Genomic DNA, 20718 nt, shown 5'->3' on the forward strand with positions numbered 1-20718 from the left:
CTCAAAGATGCCTACCTGCACATCCCAATGAACAGGCAGCACAAGAATCTGTTAAGGTTCACCATCAACAAGGATCACTACCAATTCACAATCTTGGCATTCGGTCTAAAGTCCGCACCAAGGGTTTTCACCAAATGCCTTGCAGCAGTAGCAGCGTACCTGCCGAGGGAAGGGATTCACGTGTATCCTTACCTCGACGACTGGCTAATAAAGGCAAGTTCACGCGAAAAATGCGAGGAACACGCACAGCGTGTCACAAGAACACTAACAAAGCTGGGGTTCTCAATACACTGGGGGAAATCATCAATGGAACCAGAACAAGTGAAGATCTTCCTGGGGGCGCAGATCAACACCGTAAAGAGAACAGTGATGCCCAGCAAGAAAAGGACACTAGCCCTGCTGAAGGAGACGCGCCTCTACCAGAAGGGGCGAGCTCTGACAGAACAGCGAGCAAGATCATGGGGATGATGGCGTCATGCATTCACCTTGTTCCCAATGTGCGCCTACACATGAGACCATTCCAGGAATGGCTGCAACAGCAATGGTCACAAGCAAACGGAAGTTGGGAGGATCTGGTGGTTGTAACGCACGCAGTGCAAGAAGAGCTAGCATGGTGGAACAGGGAGAACATAACAATAGGGAAGCCCTTAACACCACCAAGCCCAACAGTGACCATCACCACAGACGCATTCCAGATAGGATGGGGAGCACATATGAACAAGCTCAGAGTAAGGGGTCTGTGGACTCCAGCAGATGCGGTCAGACACATCAACTATCTGGAATTGAAGACCGTACTGCTAGCACTGAAGGCCTTCCAGAAAAAACGGTTCAATCAAAGGGTGTTGATACAAACGGACAATACTACAACTATATTCTACATAAACAAGCAGGGAGGGACTCAATCGTTCCCCCTGTCCAACCTGGCACAGGAAATTTGGAGATGGGCCATCACGCTCAAAATAGACCTGCTGGCCATACACCTACCGGGGAAGGACAATGTAGAAGCAGACTGGCTCAGCAGGCAGACTTCAGCATCCCACGAGTGGGAATTCAATGGGCAGGAAACGCAAAAACTATTCAAGAGGTGGGGCACACTGACATTAGACCTGTTTGCAACACACCTGAATGCAAAATGCCAAAACTTCACATCCAGACAACCAGGAAAACTATCCCAGGGGAATGCCCTATGGATAAGTTGGTCAAGAACATTTGCCTACGCTTTTCCACCGATACCACTGATACACAGGGTACTCAACAAGTGCAGGACCAGCAACATGACACTGATCCTAGTGGCACCACTGTGGGCAAGACAGACATGGTACTCGCAAATAGTGGAAATGGCACAGGGGCCACCACACATGTTCACCAAAAGAAAAGACTTACTCTCCATGCAGAACGGAGTAGTTCTACACCCAGAGCCAGAGAGCCTCTGCCTAGCGGCATGGCTCCTGAAGACATAGAGTTCGCACACCTTAAGCTACCTCAAAGCACTATGCGAGGGAGGCAAGGAGACCGACCACACGGAAACGCTATGGGGAAAAACGGAAGAGGTTCACACTGTGGTGCAGATAAAATACACTGCAAAATAAGTTGACATGGGAGTCAACGGTGCTTAGATACCTCACGCATCTACTAAAAGCCAAACTATGTTCGTCTTCGCTAAGAGTCCACCTAGCGGCGATTGTGGCCTACACACGAGGTGAGACGGGAGAAAGTTTCTTTATGTCACGAGTAGTAAAGAGATTCCTGGAGGGGGCAAAAAGGATAGCGCCACCAAAGAGGATTCCACCGCCGGCATGGAACCTCAACATAGTCCTGACGGAACTTATGAAGGCGCCCTTTGAGACCATCCACAAGGCCTCACTACAAATGCTGACAATGAAAACAGCCTTTCTGGTAGCAATAACCTCGCTGCGCAGAGTGAGTGAACTGCAAGCGTTAACGCTGCAAGAGCCCTACATCCAAATACACAAGGACCGAGTCGTAATGAGGACTGACCCACACTTCATGCCTAAGGTCGTGTCAGCATTCCATATAAACCAAACTATACAAATACCTAGTTTCTTTCAAAACCCAGTCACAAGTGCAGAGAGGGCACTACACACTCTAGACGCTAGAAGAGCGGTGATGCACTACAACGAGAGAACAAAGGAGCACAGGAAAACCAAGCCGTTTTTTGTGTCCTTCGCAACCAGCTTCCTGGGTAGACCAGTAACGAAAAGCACCATCGATACAATTCTGCCACAAACATGCAGGGCAAGAGCTAACGGAGGGGGCACGGGCCCACTCCACAAGAAAGAAGGGAGCAACGATTGCCTTTCTGGCAAACACACCCATTCAAGACATATGCCTGGCGGCAACATGGGCTTCAGTGCATACGTTCACTAAGCACTACTGCGTGGATATACAAATGAACAATGAAGCACAAGTAGGGCAAAGGGTGCTTCAACATATATTCAACGACCAACGCTCATCTTCCACCCAGCCGCCACAAAGATAACAAACCGCTAGAAAGTCTATGCACAGCATAGTGAATCCAGAAAGATTCACGCTGCAAAACGAATAGTTTCTTACCTGTCGGTGTCGTTTTGCAGCTTGAAGATCTTTCTGGATTCACTAGCGAACCCACCCACCTCCGCCAGACAGATGAGGCAGGAGAGGAAGGTGGAAGGACTGAGTAAAAGAACAGATGAATACTGAAAGTGGATACATTGAAAAAGGAAAATACTAAAGAACGCCTAGGGTTAAAAATAAAAAAAAATAAAGGGAAAAAAAGAACCCGAAGATGGCGCCTCAAGGTGGGACTTCCGCAGGAAGCATGCCGACGTCATGAGAAGTACACCAAATGGTGGGACGTCGACGCCCACCTGGGCTACAAAAAAAAAGACGAAAGACTACGATTCCGGACCCAACCACCAGACCGCGGAATAATGCACAGCATAGTGAATCCAGAAAGATCTTCAAGCTGCAAAACTACACCGACAGGTAAGAAACTATTCGTTATCCTCGGACTTTGTTTCTGAGAAAATACTGGTGGTTGCATTAGCTGTATTTAGGCCGGTGCCCTTTGTTTGTGGTGACCCTGACCTCACTTATTGTTTGCAATAAATGCAGGCGGGTGGTGTTAATTATTCTCAACCAATGCTGAAGTTGTAAAAATAAAAAAATAGGTGCCAAGGCCCTCCTCCATGACAATACCAACTCAATTACTAACAATCACACTAACAAGTTTGACAATTAATACTATTTCAGGCCCCCAAAGCTATAGTAGTGCCCTGTGGCAGTTATTAGTTACTGTTAATATGTATTCAGTTAAACAATTGTTGTTGTGCTCATCCCTAGTTAGGCAGACTGTCATAAGAGCTGGTGCTGACATTAAAGTGCCTGTGCCGAGCACCGGGAACCACTGGCTCAAATCGAGCACTGTTCTCAACACAAATGAGTTCTGAAGTTGGGTCTCTTGTTATAAGAAAATAACTGACAACTTTATACAGTTACCCTTCTGACATTGATAAATTTAACGTAATCTCAAACAAATTATTGTGGTGGGAAATGAACAGCCATTTAACATGTGTAATAACTGTACATCTGTGTGATGATTATTTAACAGTAAAAATTAAAGTGAAACCCCCAATTTTGGGCTTCCTGATACTTGGTGCCTTCACTGTTTTCTTTGTCTGTACAATATTGACAACAAGAGGGGTTTGTAATCTCAATGAGTTTTTCTCTTGTTGCTCCTTCTGCTGAGCAAATTCCCTACAAAGTTAGTTGGAAGAATGTGAGTCGGCTGAGAAATAACACGTTGCTCAGCAGTGCCTTTACATGCAGAGAATTTTGGCTGCAGGCTTGCATACAGAGGCTAAAACTGCATTCCCTTTTATGCATAGGTCATCTTTTGAGTAGACTATACCCTCTCCTTAGATTTTGAGATTCGGATTTGTCATATAAATTCAGACGGATGCTTTTAGCCTGGATCTTTTGCCTTGCAACACTCTTCAATATTATATAGCAAAAAAAAGCTAACATAAACCTTTATTATGAAGTTTCATTTCATTGACACGTTAAGAAAAAAATTGATATCTCTGCTGCTTCTTGCACCACGAAGTACGTGTTTTGTTGACTTAATCTGCCCACATTCTGTCATTGAGTAAGTAAATTAGTATGGTTGCACAAATACAGTTCCTTCAAATGTCAAGTCACTGCTCTCCTGAGGCCTCCTTATTCTTTTCTAGGGCTGTCGTAGTGTGGAAGAATTTCAGTGTCTGAACAGAATTGAAGAGGGCACATACGGTGTGGTCTACCGGGCAAAAGACAAGAAAACAGGTGTGTTTGTGCGGACTCTGTACTTTAAGAGAGAACATGTATCGAAAGCAGGGAATATTAATTCTTAATACTTATAGAATACGGAGCAAGCTTTGCATGACATAGGTACAGGTGATGTATGAGCCCAGAGAATCCAGCAGTTTCATGATGGAGCTGTGGGGAAGGAGGCTGCACAGCTGAACTGTTGCAAAAATGTAACCACTCATTTTAACTCTCTTCTGGTGTATTTTCGTTTGGTTTTGGTATTAACATTAAGGAAAGTAACTGAGTGAACGCACTTGCATGAAATTTAACTTATGAGCGATTTACAGGATATTAAAATGTGTAATTAAAAGTAAGCAGAATACAATGCTGCATTAATTGTTGTGCTTCATGGTGTTGGAGAGTGGCATCGACTGCATAGTTGCCCCCAACTTTTTGCTGATGTGTTGACTGTTTTCTGACTCTAGCCAGGCTGTGGCCCTGCTATCCAGGACCCCAGCCTATCTGCTTCCTCTCTAAACGGATGTGAGTACCCTAGGTACATACCAATTGGATACTGAGGACACCCTATCAGCCCCTTGTAGATGGTACCCAGGGCATGGCTCCCTCAGAGGCCTACCAGGGTCTGCAGCACTTATTGTGCCACCCCTGGGACAGCCATACAAACTGACACCACCAGACCACTACTGTAGTCTGGGTAAGGTGGTGCTTGCACCCCTTACAGGGATATAGGTATCCTGTATCCCACTTAATACAACACATATATATCCTCATAGGTCACCCCTAAGGCAGGCCTTGCTAATCCTACAAGGCAGGGTGCTGAGATGTGTGAGGGGAACCCCTACCTGAGTAGGGCACCTCTGCAACCTTCGTAAAACTATCGCTGGGTTGTTTGTAGTGCAGCCATACCATATACTCTTAACCACATTATAAGTAATCGCAATAGCGTGATAATTTGAGTGGCTGCACAGAACCATGTCATGTTTGGTGTCAAACATGTAGGAATCATACCCCCAATCCAACCATGGGAGTGAGGGCATGATTCCCCCCTGCTAGAGGGGCGATATGGTAAAAGCGGCAGATTTTAGACACCAATTTAAAAGTGCACACGTAGTACAAAATGGATGCTACCCGCCACCCACACGACTCTGGCTGCCTGTTGCTGGGCAGAACTCCAGCCACGGCAGCTGGACAATAGGGATCTTGTTGCAGGGAGGTGCTCCCACCTCCCCAGACAGACTATGTGGATTGGAACTGGGTGGGTGCACCATAGGATGTCTTTCAGGCTTGCACGTAGGCTTCTCCAGTGCCTACTTTTGCATACACCGCCTCAAACCGGTTCAAGGGCATCCTGTCCCCTGCCTAGGCAGGAAAACACACAAAGGGGAGAGGGTGTAGCCACCTTTTCCCGCCTGAACTCTCATTGGTGGGCTCTGATCTAGACACTCCCCTAATCCTTGGATAAAGGTGAATACAGGGTCCCCAGAGCCTCAGATTAATCTTGGACTTCAGACTTGAACCTTTGACTTGCTGCCGCACAGCTGAATGAAGAAATCTCCCTTGGGGTAAAGGAGTTACCCCCTTGCTTGGCAGGCACCTGAAACACTGCAAGTGACCCGGTTGGAACTCCGCTGCTCCTACGGAAAACGAAGACTTCTACCTACCTTGAGGTGGGTTTCCAAGCGTCCCAGAGGCCAGTGAGTGTGCACAGCAAATCTCAGCACCGTGGACCCCGTGGGTGCCGAGATCCCCAATACCCCAGGACACCGGCCACCTCTTGCACAGCACACGACCCCAACCAGTGGGGAAGTTGTGCTTTGGCCCATTATTGAGCCAACCTCTCAGCATCATCTGTGCCAAAGATCGACGCCCTAGCCCGCTCCGGCGACCCGTGGGCGCATCTTTACGCACGCCAAATTGCTGCCTCCCGCGGTCCCTTGTCTCTCGACTGGTGGGCCCTAGCGGAGGTCAATCTTCACTTTAAAGGGCTCCCCTGGTTGCTCCAGGCCTGCTCTACAGTCTCCTCGCTGGAGACCTTGCTCAGACCTCGATGGTCTGCACCGTAGCTGTTTTGTGATCCTTGCGTGGGTTGCGGTTGCCAAGGCTTAGTGGATCCAATCCGGACACTAACACCGCAGCGGCCTTCATCCTTCGTGGGACAGTCACCCTCCAGAAGCTGGCCTTCCTTGAAGCCTCCTGGACCCCGTGGCTGCCGATCCAGGCTACCCATCTTCCACCTGGAAGCACCCGACATTGAAGGGCTCTTTCTCCTGAGCCCCCTGGTCACTGTGCCGTGACCCAGACTCTGTCCCCTCTGCTTTCAGGTCCTTACCTTCAAGATCTACATCTTCAATCTGCACGACATCGACGACGCTTCACGCCAGCAGCAGTTCTTCACCCTTTTCTATTGAAAAACGAGATCGCGACCTGACATCGAAAACGACCTATGTACCCGGCTTCCCTGGGGCAGGTAACAGTGGTACCTTGGTACTGTCGTGGGTGTGGGCCCTCGAAGAGCTTGATTCTAAGCTGCTGAACTTGAACTCCTGCTAGAAGTGTTTTAATTCTTGCAATTTCCAACCACGACATTCTCCATAGGGTTTAATAGAGATCCCGACAGTAGTTAATACCACTGCACGCGTCTCCCGTGGGCCCCCTTCCTCACTACCTTGGATGGTTTCGTAAGGGGCCAGCGACCCTAAGTGCCCTAGGCACTGTCTGTAGAATTGTCGTGGTTCTTATACCACTTTTTTAATATATGGTTTGGTCCCCCCCTGGGTCCCTATGATTCCAGTGCTATTTATTGTAACTATCAATGCTTGTTTGAATTGTATCTTTACCTCCAGTTTCATAAAGAGACTAGTGGGATTATTCTTAGAATAAATACATATATTTTATATATATACCTGTGTGGACTACTCTTTCATTTGGTTATTCAAGAGGTTATCTATGGTAAAACAATAAGCTTAACACTCCTTCAAGACTTAGCCTGGAGGCTGCTCTCCACAGCTACCACTAGGATAGCTTTCTTTGAAGGTTGCCTTTTTTTTTTTTGTCAAAATTGTTTTTAATAACATCAAAACACTACAAAAGAGACATACCATGACATTTGCTTTACAACTGAGTAGACCAGCAAGCGAGGATACAGGAAAGAAAAGAGTACCGTCCCTGATCCATATACAGAAGAGGCAAGCGTCCCCCACACTAACACACGCTAATGGAGGGGTACAGTAGTGCGAAAAAAGGAGGGGAAGCAAGCCCTGAGACTACGCCCTAGAGGACTCTAGTGGGCTTCAACCGGAATCTAATAGTCCAGCGCCGGTAGGCTATGCAGAAAGGTAATGTCCAAACAGCCCGCTGTCTCTGTGCCACGGAACTGCAAACTCGTTTTGTAAACACCCCAACTCCCCAAAATCCCTCCCTCCCCACCCCACTAACCCCATAGAACATGAGAGAAAAAAGAAAAAAAAAAGAGAGCGAAAGAAAAGCAAGAGAGAGAGTAGATACCCGCGGAGGGAGCTCAGAAACCTAGGGCCGGAGACGGACCCATCAAAGGCGGAGACAGGGCGATGCCTCATCCAGGGGGCCCGCAACTGCTAAATGGACTATCAGGAGAGTCAACCTGTGGCCGCCGCAGCCATCTACAGCTGAAACAGCCGCAATCCCCTGACCTGGGGCGGACACACTGCCGCTGGTAAACCCCCGAGAGAGGAAAGTCACCAGCGGACCCCATTTGAGCTCGAATGCGGCATAGTCCTCCCTGAAGATGTCCGCCATTCTCTCTAAACTTAGGAGTCTCCAAAGACGGGAATGCCACTTCGAGGCCGTAGCAGCCTCCAGTTTCTTCCAGTTAGCGGCGATAGCCACCTTCGCCGCCCCCAAGCAAAGCCACATGCCTTATCTGCTCTGGTTTGGTAGCGCAAGGAGGGATCCCGAAGGCCCAACAATGCCGTCTCAATGGAGGTGGGGATCGGATAGCCCAGCATAGATTTAATTTGCACTAGAATCTCCTCCCAGAAGGGGCGGATCGTAGGACAGGTCCACCAGATGTGCTGAAAGTCCCCCAGCATCCCACAGCCCCTCCAGCAGCGATCAGAGGTGCCCGGAAAAATGCGCCGCAGCTTAGCTGGGTATAAGTACCAATCCACCATCACTTTTGTGTGAGCTTCTCGTAATTCTATCGAGTGGTTGTGTTTGAAGATGTCGGACCATAGGGCTTCCCACTCCCGCTCCTCAATCGGTCTAAGCACCACCTCTTCCCATTTAGCCTTAAATCGCGGGGACGGCGAAACCACAGTGGCCAGAAGGTGGCCATATAAAAAGGAAATTGCCCCCTTCATAGTAGTGGTAGTGCGAATTAATTTTTCAAACGGGGTCTGGGGCCTGTGGCTCACCGCCTGAATCTCCGATGACTGGAGCCAGTGCCGTAATTGGAGAAATCAATAGTGTTCAGTTTGCGGGAGGCTAAAGTCTTTACTGCATTCTGAGAATGTCATTAACCTAGAACCTCTAAATAGATGTCCGATCATTAAACAGCCCCCCTCCTCCCAAGCTGTGAATGGCCCTCTGTTGAACGCGGGCGGGAAGGTCGCCTGTCCATGGATGGGGGTGTGAGGGGGAAGGGAAAGTGGTCCACCGGTCATCCTGGGACAGGGAGTCCCAGACCCGCAGCGTTGTTCTGGTGGGTGTACTAATGTACGCGTTATCTGGCCTATCTCGTTTCGCGCGCCATGCTAAGTCCCAAATAGACAGACCCGCCACCGACCTGTCCATATGTAACCAATGTTTGTCCGACTCTCTTTTCGACCACTCAGTCAACCCGCGCAGTTGCGCCGCCTTATAATAGAGGTGGAAGTCGGGAAGGCCTGCCCCGCCCGGAGAGCGAGGCCTCCGCAACATGGAATATGACAGGCTGGCTCTCCTTCCCTGCCAGATATAACGGGAACAGAGGGAGCGCATAGTCTAGAAAAAGGAGAGGGGGATGTCAATGGGGAGGGCTTGTAATAAGTGGAGCAGTTTCGGCAATACTGTCATTTTAAGCGAATAAATACGCCCCAGCCAGGAGATGAACAATGGCTTCCAGCGTGCTAAATCCGTCTTAATGTGCGTGAGAAGGGGAGGGAAGTTAGCCTTATATAGATCATCCACGGACAGGGTGAGCCGGACTCCTAGATATTGGAGCGATGTAGTCGCCCATCGGAAAGTCGTGCTCTGCTGGAGGCGCGGGAGCTCCTCCCCGGGTATCGTAAGGTTGAGGATGTATGACTTGTCTAGGTTAATCTTGAACCCCGCCACCCGTTCAAAGCGCCGTAGCTCGGCATGTAAAGTCGGGAGCGACGTGGAAGGGTGAGTGAGGGAGAGGAGAACGTCTTCTGCGAACAGGGATATCTTGTGGTCCTCTCCCGCAAACGGAATACCCGATATCTGTGGGTTGTGCCGAATGGCCATCGCCAGAGGCTCAATGCTCAGGGCAAATAATAGGGGGGAAAGGGGGCAGCCCTGTTTCGTGCCCCTAGAAAGGGTAAACGGAGCCGAACAGGTCCCATTAACTTGGACACTTGATGAGGGAATCCGGTAGTTGGCCTGAATCATTGCGATAAAGGCATCGGCGAAGCCCATCCCTCGCATTGTGGAGAAGAGGAAACCCCAGTCCACCCGGTCGAACGCCTTTTCGGCATCCAGACCGACCAGGAGGGCCGGCATGCGTCTTCTAGAGGCTTTTTCTATGAGATGTACAATACGTCTTGTGTTGTCATGCGTTTGTCTCCCCGGAATAAAACCCGATTGATCGGGGTGTATCAGCGCTGCCATAAGGGGATTGAGCCTGGCGGCCAGGATAGAGGAGTACAATTTAGCGTCCAAGTTTAACAACGCGATAGGGCGGTAAGAGGAACATTGATCCTTACGTTTTCCAGGTTTTGGGAGGACCGTTATAACTGCCTCCGCCATGGACGGGGAAACTACCCCTTGAGCGATCACGGCGTTAAAAAGAGACTGCAAGCGTGGGGCCAGGTCCGGTGCGAAAGTACGGTAGAATAGGGCTGTGAGGCCATCGGGCCCGGGTGCCTTATTGAGTTTAAGCGCCATAATAGCTTTGGTAACCTCTTCCAATGAGATGGGGGCGCAGAGGTCCGCGTTGGTAGAGGCGGCGACCTGGGGGAGCGACATTCCCTGCAGATAGTCGTCCTGCACTGGGGCCTCGAGAGAATCAGATGTGTACAATGCGCTGTAGAAGGAGCGAAAACATTCCGCCTTCCCCTCGTCGGAGCGAGTGACCACATCCGCAGCGTCTCGAATCCCCTCAGTATATTCCTTGTCCCTTTTAACTCTGAGCTGTCGGGCTAGATGCCTCCCGATCTTATTCCCCTGACTGTACGCGGTGTGGCGTAGGCGTAAGAGGGTAAGCTCTGCCCTGTTTGCGTATATCGACTTCAATTTGCCCCGCAATGCCGTAAGGGGTCGTAAAGTGACGCGAGAGGGCTTGGCCTTATGGGCCTGTTCTGCAGCCACCAGCTCCTCCTCCAGTCGTTCCCGATCCGCTGCTCTCTGCCGGTTGAGCGCGGAATTAAGTGCGATGCACTTGCCCCTTAGCACCGCCTTAAAGGCGTCCCACCGTATCAGCTCTGAGGTCTCCTCCGCGCTATTGAGGGCAAAGTATTCGTCCATAGCCTCACGCAGAGATGTGCGCAGCACGATGTCCCTAGTGAGGGAGGCGGGTAAGTACCACTTGCGCTGGCGGTCCCGCGGGCCAGCCAAATGGAGTGTGATCATGACCAGACTATGGTCCGAAACGGAGAGGGGAAGAATCTGTGCATCTCTTAAGGAACCCGACAAAAATCGATTAATGAAAATATAATCCAGACTGGAATAAGATTGATGGACATGCGAAAAATGGGTATAATCCTTCGTGGAAGGGTGAAGTGTGCGCCATGCATCGCAAAGGCCTAGATCCGATAAGCGTTGCTTGGATGCCGGGGAAAAGGAACCCAAGTCCGCCCTCTGCAAATGAGAACTATCAAGATCCGTCTGCCATACTAGATTAAAGTCCCCCATCAAGACGACCGAGCCTTCCTCAAACTGCTCCAATTTCACGCAAAAGGTGGACAGAAACCCCGCCTGACCGGTATTAGGCGCGTAAATCGTAGTGAAAGTGCATGTCTGACCCCTTAGAACCCCCTTCACCATCACCCATCTCCCCATCTTATCCGAGCACACCTCTAAGGGTTGAAACTTTGCCCCGCTATGAAACATCAACACGACCCCCCTATGCTTGGTGATAGCTGAGGAACTGTATGTGAGTGGGTATGACCTATGTCGCATCCTATGTTCGTCCCCCTTACAGAGATGTGTTTCTTGGAGTGCAACTATATCCGATATATATTTCAGCACCCTCTGACGCTTCTGGGGGGAGTTAAGCCCTTGCACATTCCATGAGCCTATGGATAAAGCCATTGTGGGTGTGGAAGTAGGCTACTTTCAGTATCAAGTCTCAAGGTCCGCCCCCCCACCCCTCCGCCCCCCCCCCCCCACCCTCGGGAAGGTCCCCCCGGTCTCCATGTCAAGAAAAGAGAAAGAAAGAGAGAAAAGAAGAAAAGAAGAGAAAGAAACAACCAAAAGACCCCAAGTTCACACAACATCCAAGAGCAAAGGTCTCGGAGGGCCATGACAACCCGCCCACCCCCACCCCGGCTGCATAAATCTCAATGTAAACAAGAAAGATGAAAAACATCTTCAACTGTTGAACCCAAGTCCCAGACACGCCGGATCCTGTAATCCACAGCCTAGCGCGACCCCTCCTCCGGTACTGGCAGCAAGCCCCGGTGGGGCAACGTCCAAGCGGGGCCCGCGGGTCTGCAGTAATTACACCAGGCCCCCTTCTGTGGCAAGAAAAAACGTCCTCCGAATGGATTCCCCCGTGGAGTCAGCGGGGAGGAGTACGACCCACCGTGGCCCACTCCCCGGCCCCCGCCCCGGACCCGCCAGCCGCCGAGGCCCCCATCTCCTCCTGCTGGTCTCCCGATGAGGCAGTATGGCCCTGCCGGCCGCCAGATCCACCACAGTCTGTTGCTTATTTTGGTATTCAAACGATAGGCCAAAGGGGAAGGTCCATCGGTAGCGAATGCGCTCCGCTCTCAGCTTAGTCGTCAGTGGCCTAAAGGATTGGCGCCTCGCCAGTGTTGCCGGGGACAGGTCTTGAAACAGTGCGCACGTAAAGCCCTGGAGCGATATCTCCGACGCCGCCCTGGCCGCCGCCAGGACAGCCTCCTTGACCTTGTAGGAGTGAAATTTAGCCAGTATGTCTCTCGGCCGCCGCCTGTCCCCTAGCGCCAGGGAACCCACCCTATGCGCCCGGTCGAGCTTGATTTTGAAGGTTTGTGGCTTCACCACCCCCGCGAAAAGGCCCTCCAAGAATGCCTCTAGATCGGGGCCCTCCGCCCGCTCCTCCAAGTGGCGCACGCGGATGTTGTCGCGTTGGGCGCGGTTCTCCAGGTCCTCAGCCTTGAGCTGCGTCTGCGTCAATTGATCTTGGAGGGCCTGAATCCGCCGCGAGTGATCTGAGGACCTGCTGTCCAATTGACTGTGCTGCGCCTCCAGCTCCACCACCCGCGTGCCCACTCTAGTCGACATCCTGCCTGAGGCTGGACAGCTGGTCACGCAGATCCGAGCGTAACTGGCCGATTGAGCGTTGGACATCCCGGCCTATCTCCTCCCGCAGCTCAGTTTTGAAGTCCCGTAGCGAGGCCAGGAGGTCCTCCTTGGTTAACGCCATCGCCCCCGAGGGGCCGGCCGGAGCCCCGGATGTCCCCCTGTCCGCTGGGCTGAAGAAGGCAGTCACTGAGGCGGTGCGTTTTGCCTGACTCTTCTTAGCAGGCATATGTCCGCCCCCGGTCGGCCCAACGTGCGCCCTGTGGGAAGAGGGGCCTCTCGGCGGGCGCGCAGCGATCACGCGGTGCCGCTCAGAATAGCTTCAGTGGGCGCAGATGGCAGCAGGAAGTCGCCCCCGGGCACGGGAAGGCCGCAGCCGGAGCTCCGGCAGCACCCGGGCTCTCAGACCTCTCCAGTGTCGCGCAGCAGCTGAGAGAGGCCCCCCACGCCGAAGCCGCCGCTTGAACCCCGAGGGCTCACCCGGTTGCACACAAGTAGGGCTCGACCTCCGCTCCCACTACTGCCCGGATCTCCTCCATCACCCCCGACCGGCACCAGCGCGATCTCCGCCGAAGACCCTCACCAGGGGGAGGCGCGCAGCTGATGTCCCTCGGCGTGTCCCCGAGGGGACGTCGCACTCACCAGAGCCCCAGGACCGCTCCGCCCGCGGGCCTGCCTCGCAGGGACTCGCACAGCGGCTCGCAGGCAGCTCCACCTCCCGGCCTCTCCAGTCTCAGCAGCACCACCGGCACTCGTCCATCAGCTCCCTCCTCCGTATGGTGTCGTGCGGCCTCCGATCGCGCTCCGGACATCCCCCAATGCTGCCTCCACCTCCAGGGCCGCCGGGTCGCGGGTCCCGGCCGCTTCACAGCCTGCAGCCTCAGGGGGAACCTCCAGCGGGTCGGCAACTGGCCCGCGCCCCGCCCCCCGGGCCCGGACTGCCACGGAGTCGCCAGGGGGAATCCAAGACGCTCACTTCTGGCCAGGCTCCGGCGGGCCGTCACCCTCGTCTGGCGCGGAGCGCGGATCCTTCCCCGGGGGCCGCTATCTTGATAGTCTCAGGGGCCGCCGTACTCTCGGACCTCGGGCGCCTCATTCAGCCATCCAGCGTGTCTCGACCACCTCCACGAGTGCCCATCCGCTTGCCATGGCACGTAGTAGGCGTCCAGCCTGCCCAGGAGCCCAGGAACAGCGCCGCAACCGGGGTAAGCTCAGGGTGGTGCGGGAGCCGACTCGGATTAGGTCCGATCGGCCATCTTGCCTAAGCCACGCCCCCTGAAGGTTGTCTTTTAACCTATCACCTTAAGAGTCGAATTGGACTGGTGCAAGGTGTCCCCTATAACTAGTGGACAGCATATGCCAGGCCAACTTCTCACACATGGTTTGTTAAAAATAATTATTGGATCCAAACCTTTGACGACAGACAAAAACATTGTAAAATCTCATTGTTCAAGTTGTGGGGCAGCAGTACAATTAAACCTGATCCTAATTCCTTTTAAAATCATGTTTACTCCTCCCTCCCCCCGCCCCCTCAACCTTCACGCTTATATTATTTTATTACGCCCTTTGATAAGGGGCAGTGTGCCTGTGCTGATGGTAGCACACACAAGACATACACAAGTCCACTAAGTACAGTCTCTGAAAAGAGCTCTGTAAAGGATGTATGTTAGTGCAAATGACTTGTATCACTGATGTAAACCTATTTAATTGTAGATTCGTGGAAATGAGTTAAAAGGTTTATTTGTAGTCCACTAAAGGTGTTTTGTGGATCATTTACAGTTTGATAATTCTGTCACTTTACTGTGTGAGCCACCCACAGAACTCAGTAATATTTTATTTACATAGAATTAAAAAAAGTATACTGTATTATCCCTAACAAATTCACAATTGATGCTTGGGATTACAGATACATAACAAATGTTTACTTGCAGTAATTGGGTAGTACAGCTTATGACACTGCTTTCAAAACTGTATGCCTCCGTTCTCATCTGTATCAGAACTGGATGTATGAAATTTACTAATCTTCCTTTCCAGATGAAATTGTGGCTCTCAAGCGGTTAAAGATGGAAAAAGAGAAGGAAGGCTTCCCGATTACTTCCTTGCGAGAAATAAACACCATTTTGAAAGCACAACATCCAAATATTGTTACTGTTAGGGTAAGTCCCATGTCCAGTTACCTATAATTCCTTTCTTTAAAATAAAATGGAGACTCTTGAAGCAAGGGTTCATTCCCTGTTTGTTCTGAGACATAAGAGTACGATGTGAAATATGTTCTGAATGACTGCTTGGACAGGTGTGTTCTGTTATATTGGAGTAACACAGTTAAAGCCTACTGTATGTACATGGAAGACTTTTTATTATTATTAAGTGTTCTCAAAATTACTGTTCAGTATGTGTGGTCATCAGCCCCTGCACAATCTTGTTCTGGTTTTAGGGTGGGCTAGTAAGAATTGTTTGATTCAACCTCTGTGCCCATCTTCTCTAGTTACACTTGGTGCTCTTACCTCAAGAACACGCAGATGCCTTCAGGTCTGTGTACTCTGATAACCTTTGATATTAAAACAGAAACATATTTTCCTTGTAGAAGCTTCAAGAAAGTACAGTTTCTGGATGGTGTTTGTGTCTGAAATGTATGATTCAGTAGTCCGTTTTTTGAGAAAACTGTTTCCAGAATATAAGGTTATGAAATTATACTTTCATTTGTTTAGCGCCCCGCTCCATGCACAAAAGCTCATCTGGGAACTGACTCGATATTATATGCAGAAGAGAGTGTTGGTAATATGGGTATTGAATCCTTTGCCAGACCTGCAAGAACCATATAATTAATAATGAGACCAACTGCTGGTAGCTTGATTAAAGCATGCTTGCTTCACAATGTTGCTTTTATCACTAATCACTCCACAGGCCTTAGGGTGGAGACTCCTTCTTTTCACTCTGTGAATAACACAAGGACACAATAGATTTCTGGGTGTTCCATATTGTGTAATCAGGTCACACTCTTGAGTTGTTTCACAGACCTCCTTGTCATCAACTCATGAAGGAATACCACCTACTACTTCTGAAACTACAGTTAGAATATTTCTTCTTGTAAGGGGAGTGATTGAAAAAGTATAAAAAGAAAAACCCAAGGAAATCATGCCCTCCACTCAAGATGTTTCCTGGTCGGGGAAAAAGATAGGTGAATGTAGACATATTCTTGGTCTCTTTGAGCACCCTTTCAGGAAGTTCCATTTCAAGAGTCTTTCTGCTGATGTAGAATGGAGAGTTTCTTACGACCCACATTTTGTAGGTTTTCTATTTTCACATTTCCATTCATATAAAACACAGACAGTATCTGAGGTTCTCCTTGGCTGGTCAGCATTACTAGTTCATAGCACTCTCCTTTGACCTGAAATCTGCTCCACTGAGCGTCACCAAATGCCTCTGTCCAATGGCAGTCTGTGAAGCATCAATGTTTTCTATAGACTGGGACTGATGCTGAATGAAAGTAGGTCTTTCATTCACCCTACCACACACAACCAATTTCTGGGTTCTTTTCTGGATATCTGATTAGCCAAATATATTTTAATCAGCTGATGTATTTCAAAATTGCAGAACATAGCTGTAAATGGTCTCTTTTGCATCACACTTCCATGTAAGCCACTACTCATCGTGTATATCACTTAAACCATTTTGCATCATGCAAATGAGGTATGTCCATAAGGAACTGGATCTTCCGTGGCAACCAGTGACCGTGTCACTGGGTGACATGGTCAAGGTTGCCTGTCTGAAAGTTCTGTACTATGGTGGAGATTCTAAGGGCAGATTTGCCATTTTAGCCAATACAAACTAAGGTGCATCATGACGATGGATGCCTATATGGAGGGCTTAAGGGTGCACATAACAGATCTTCCCCAAGATGCCTGTGGTAAGAAGAAGAGAAATCCCTCCATTTCAACAAGCTGTGAGCCATTTGTCTGGGTCTGCAGGCATTTTTGTGTCAACTATCAAACCAAGCTATTTTGAATCAACAGTACGACCTTCATATATTTGTGAGAAAGTGCCATCTTTCTTGCATGGTATGCCCCCACTTTTTGCTGAATTGCTGAATGTACTTTGACTGAGTGTGCCCTGGACTCCTGCCAATCAGGTGCCCAGGGCCTATGTTCCTTCCCTAAAACACAATTTGGCAAACCCTGGCCTCATGTCAGCCCCTGGTAAATGGTACCCTAGGTACCCAGGGCCGTGTGACCAGGGAAGGCCTCTAAGGGCTGCAGCACTCATCGTGCCACCCTTAGAGGCCCTGTACCCTTACACACACACACACACACACACACACACACACACACACACACACACACACACACACACACACACACACGCTGAGTGTCTGGATACAAGACAAAATAAAGAGTCGACATGGCACACATCCCTGTGTGCCATGCCCACCACCTACACTGCAATGGCATACATCAGCTACCCCTCTAGCTGGGTGCCCTATGCCAATGGTGTGGGCACAGGAGCCCTGTGCCCCTACAGTACCCAGGTCCATTCCTGGGCACTGTCAGTGCAGTGCTGCCATTTAAGTGTATATGGTGCTGGGAGCTAGTCAAACACGACCCCCCCCACAGCACCATAATGGCAACACTGAAGACTGGGAAGTTTGGTATCAAACTTCTCAGCACATTAAACCCACACTGATGCCAGTGTGGGATTTAATGTACCAAGCACCCCAGAGGGCATCTTAGAGATGCCCACTGAAACCTAACCTACAATCCACGTCTGTTCTGAGGCTGCCTAGGCTGCCACACAGCAGACATGTTGCTGTACCCCTGGGTAGGAGAGCCCCTGATCTCCTGGGTCTGCAACAATGCACTTCTCTGTGAGCTTCCCCAGGCCACTGCAACCCCCCACTCTGGCGGGAAGCTTGGCCGGAAACCCTAAATAAGGACAGGGGATGTGCCAGCCTGCCAACCCCACCCCTCAGGTGGGGGAGGCAAGGTGAAGCACATCTCCGGGCTCTCGCCATCTTGAAGATGGCAAGCCCTGCCCAATCAGGACTAGGCTACTGCCCCCCTCCCACAGGAGAGAGGCAGGATAGGGGGTATACCCACCCCAGGACAGGGACCCATTGGTCCCTGCCCTTCACCTACCTGTAACGCCCCTAAATCTAGTATTTAGGGGCACACTGAACCTTCCTTCCCCAGATTCCAGATTCCAAAATCCGAAGAAGAGCTAGAAGAAATAAGTCTTGCCCTGCAGATGCTAAGAAGAGGAAGACACCAACTGCCTTGGCCCCAGCCCTACCGGCCTGTCGACCCTCGAACCTGCTCCAACCCGGCATCTCTTGTGGACAGCAACCTCACAAACCCCGGAGGACCTAGCTACCTTTTGACTCTCAACCCCTGGGACTCCCATGAGTAGAGGCTTTACGCAAAATCTACTTCTAATCCCTGGCAGCTGCCCAGAACCGCGAACCCTTCACACTCTGCACCCACCAAGCCTGGCCTGTGCCGGAGTGAACAAAGACCACGAGGACGACCCCACGGCGACTGACCCAGAGTCCGGCACCCAAGGACCTCCCTCGACACTCCTGAAGAAGCCTCAGAACCAGGTGCCCCCCCCAACCGCGATCAACAGAGGGTAAGATTTCCCGACACCTAAAGGCACCCCTGCATGCGGCGCCCCATGGCCCCCTGTGCCCAATCCCGGGGTACCTACCTATCCTCCAACTACCCAACTTAGCTCTCGAAGTGGTGGCGGCGCCTGAAGAGTCCTGGTCCCCGAGCTTGCAGTCTTTTCCTAAACCGGAGATTTCCCATTGAAATCCATTGAACGACCGAAGGATCAAAAGCACCATGCACCCAGCCGCCCGAGTGGCCCTGGCAGTGCAACCTCTACACCTACCTACTTCCCCTGTGTAAGTGACCAGGAGCCCAGCTCCCACAGCCGCGTGGCTTGCCAGTCAGCAGCCACTAAACAAGGCCCCCCTATCCCTCATAGGATAACATTGGGACTAACTCTCTCTGCACCCGGCCGCCCTAGAGCCGCTGAGGGTGAACCAACTGTACCTACCTGACCCTTGGGGACCCCTGAGTCTGTGCCCAGAACCTCAACTCTGCCAGTCGAGTACTTACCCTTGAACCGCAAACTCTATTTTCCTCATAGGGTAACATTGACTGGCTTTTTCCTGAAATTTTTTCTAAGTGTGGACTTTTCAAATCTTCAAATATTCACCAGAAATCAGCGGAGTGACAAAAACGAATTTACTCACCTGCTCTTAGGTGAGCTCCCAGTGCTGGATCTTGGTGCCCAGCACTGACTCTGAAAAATACCTACAACTGTACTTACCCTTAACTCAATTTTCTTCCATAGGAAATCATTGACTGTTTTTCTGTGAAATTTCTTCTAAGTGTCGATTTCTGCAATCTTTAAATATTATTCAAAAATCGTATAATATCTGAAAACGTAATTACTTACCTGTTTTGGATAAAGGTCCCAGTACTGAGTCTAGGCACCCAGTACTGGATTACAAAAGTAACGAGAACATACTGTACCTGTAACCTGAATTTTCTTCCATAGGGAATCATTGACTGTTTTCTCTGAAATATTTTGTGTCGACTTTTAAAATAGCTAAATATTGTTTAAAAATCCTTACAGTAATTAAGTCGACTTTCATCACTTGATTCTGAGAACTGACTAAGGACCGAATCTAGGATCCAGTCCTGGAATTCCAAAAGTAATCTAAAAAGTAATCTGTTGCAAATAACTTGAATTTACCATTGAGCTCTATGTATTGTTGTGTTTAAAAATAGTTGCCTACTGCAACCACTTGTAACTGTTTACTAAAGTCTATTACATATTGCAAAAGTATTTATTTCAAACATCTACTGTTGAGAAAGTATATTTTAAATCAAAGTGTTGGTTCTAAAATAAAACAAGCGTATATTTTTTATATATAAACCATTTCTGCCCTAGGGAATCATTGACTGTTTTCTATGAAATATTTTCTAAGTGTCAACTTTTAAAATAGCAAAATATTGTCTAAAAATCCTTACAGTAATTAAGTCGACTTTCATCACTTGATTCCAAGTATTGACCCAGGACTGAATCTAGGATCCAGTCCTGGAATTCCAAAAGTAATCCTAAAAGTATTCTGTGGCAAATAACTTGAAACTTCCATTGAACTCAATGCATTATTGTGTTTAGAATTGTGTTGTCTATTGCAACCACTTGTAACTATCTACAAAAGTCAATTGCATATTGCAAAAGTATTTATATAAAGCATCTCATTCTGAGAAAGTATATTTTAATACCTATTGTTGGTTCTAAAATAAAACAAGCATATATTCTTTATATATAAACCATTGGCCTAGAGTTCAGTTCTTGAGTGTGTGAGACCATTTGCTGGCTGAGTGTGTGCAACAAATGCTTTACACTGTCCTCTGATACTGCCTTACTGGTCGACCAAGCTACCACTTTTGAGGATAAGGTCATACCTAACTTTGACCTCTATCAGCCTCTGGGGGACTGTGGACTCTGTACACCCTGTACCTATTTGGGAACAGTATATACAGAGCCACTTTCTCACAATATTGAATTGCTAAGTAATTGGCACATGTGCTCTAGCAAATTCAGAGGAGCCGCTCCTATTATGGGACTGGAACACATAACATGGGGTGGATGTTACAGTAGACCATTGGTCAGGGTTCCGAATGAGCAGGCGGATGCTCTCAGCTGCTCTTAGTCAGATTGCCACAGTTGGGAAAGTCACTAGGATCAGCCTCA

The 20718-nt window shown here is 49.6% G+C and overlaps 1 protein-coding gene across 20 annotated transcripts in view; it reads left to right on the forward strand.

Moving 5' to 3' along the window:
- The window catches only part of LOC146868219 (cyclin-dependent kinase 11B-like), a 459040-nt gene that overhangs the window by 194366 nt on the left and 243956 nt on the right, over positions 1-20718 (forward strand). For all 20 annotated transcript variants that reach the window (XM_085609447.1, XM_085609482.1, XM_085609460.1 and 17 more), the window contains 2 exons: positions 4233-4323; positions 14986-15107. In XM_085609447.1, the coding sequence (XP_085465573.1) occupies positions 4233-4323; positions 14986-15107 (213 nt within the window). The remainder of the gene's footprint in view (positions 1-4232; positions 4324-14985; positions 15108-20718) is intronic.

This window comes from Triturus cristatus, chromosome 1_2, assembly GCF_964204655.1.
Source record: "Triturus cristatus chromosome 1_2, aTriCri1.1, whole genome shotgun sequence".
Taxonomy (NCBI): Eukaryota; Metazoa; Chordata; class Amphibia; order Caudata; family Salamandridae; genus Triturus; species Triturus cristatus.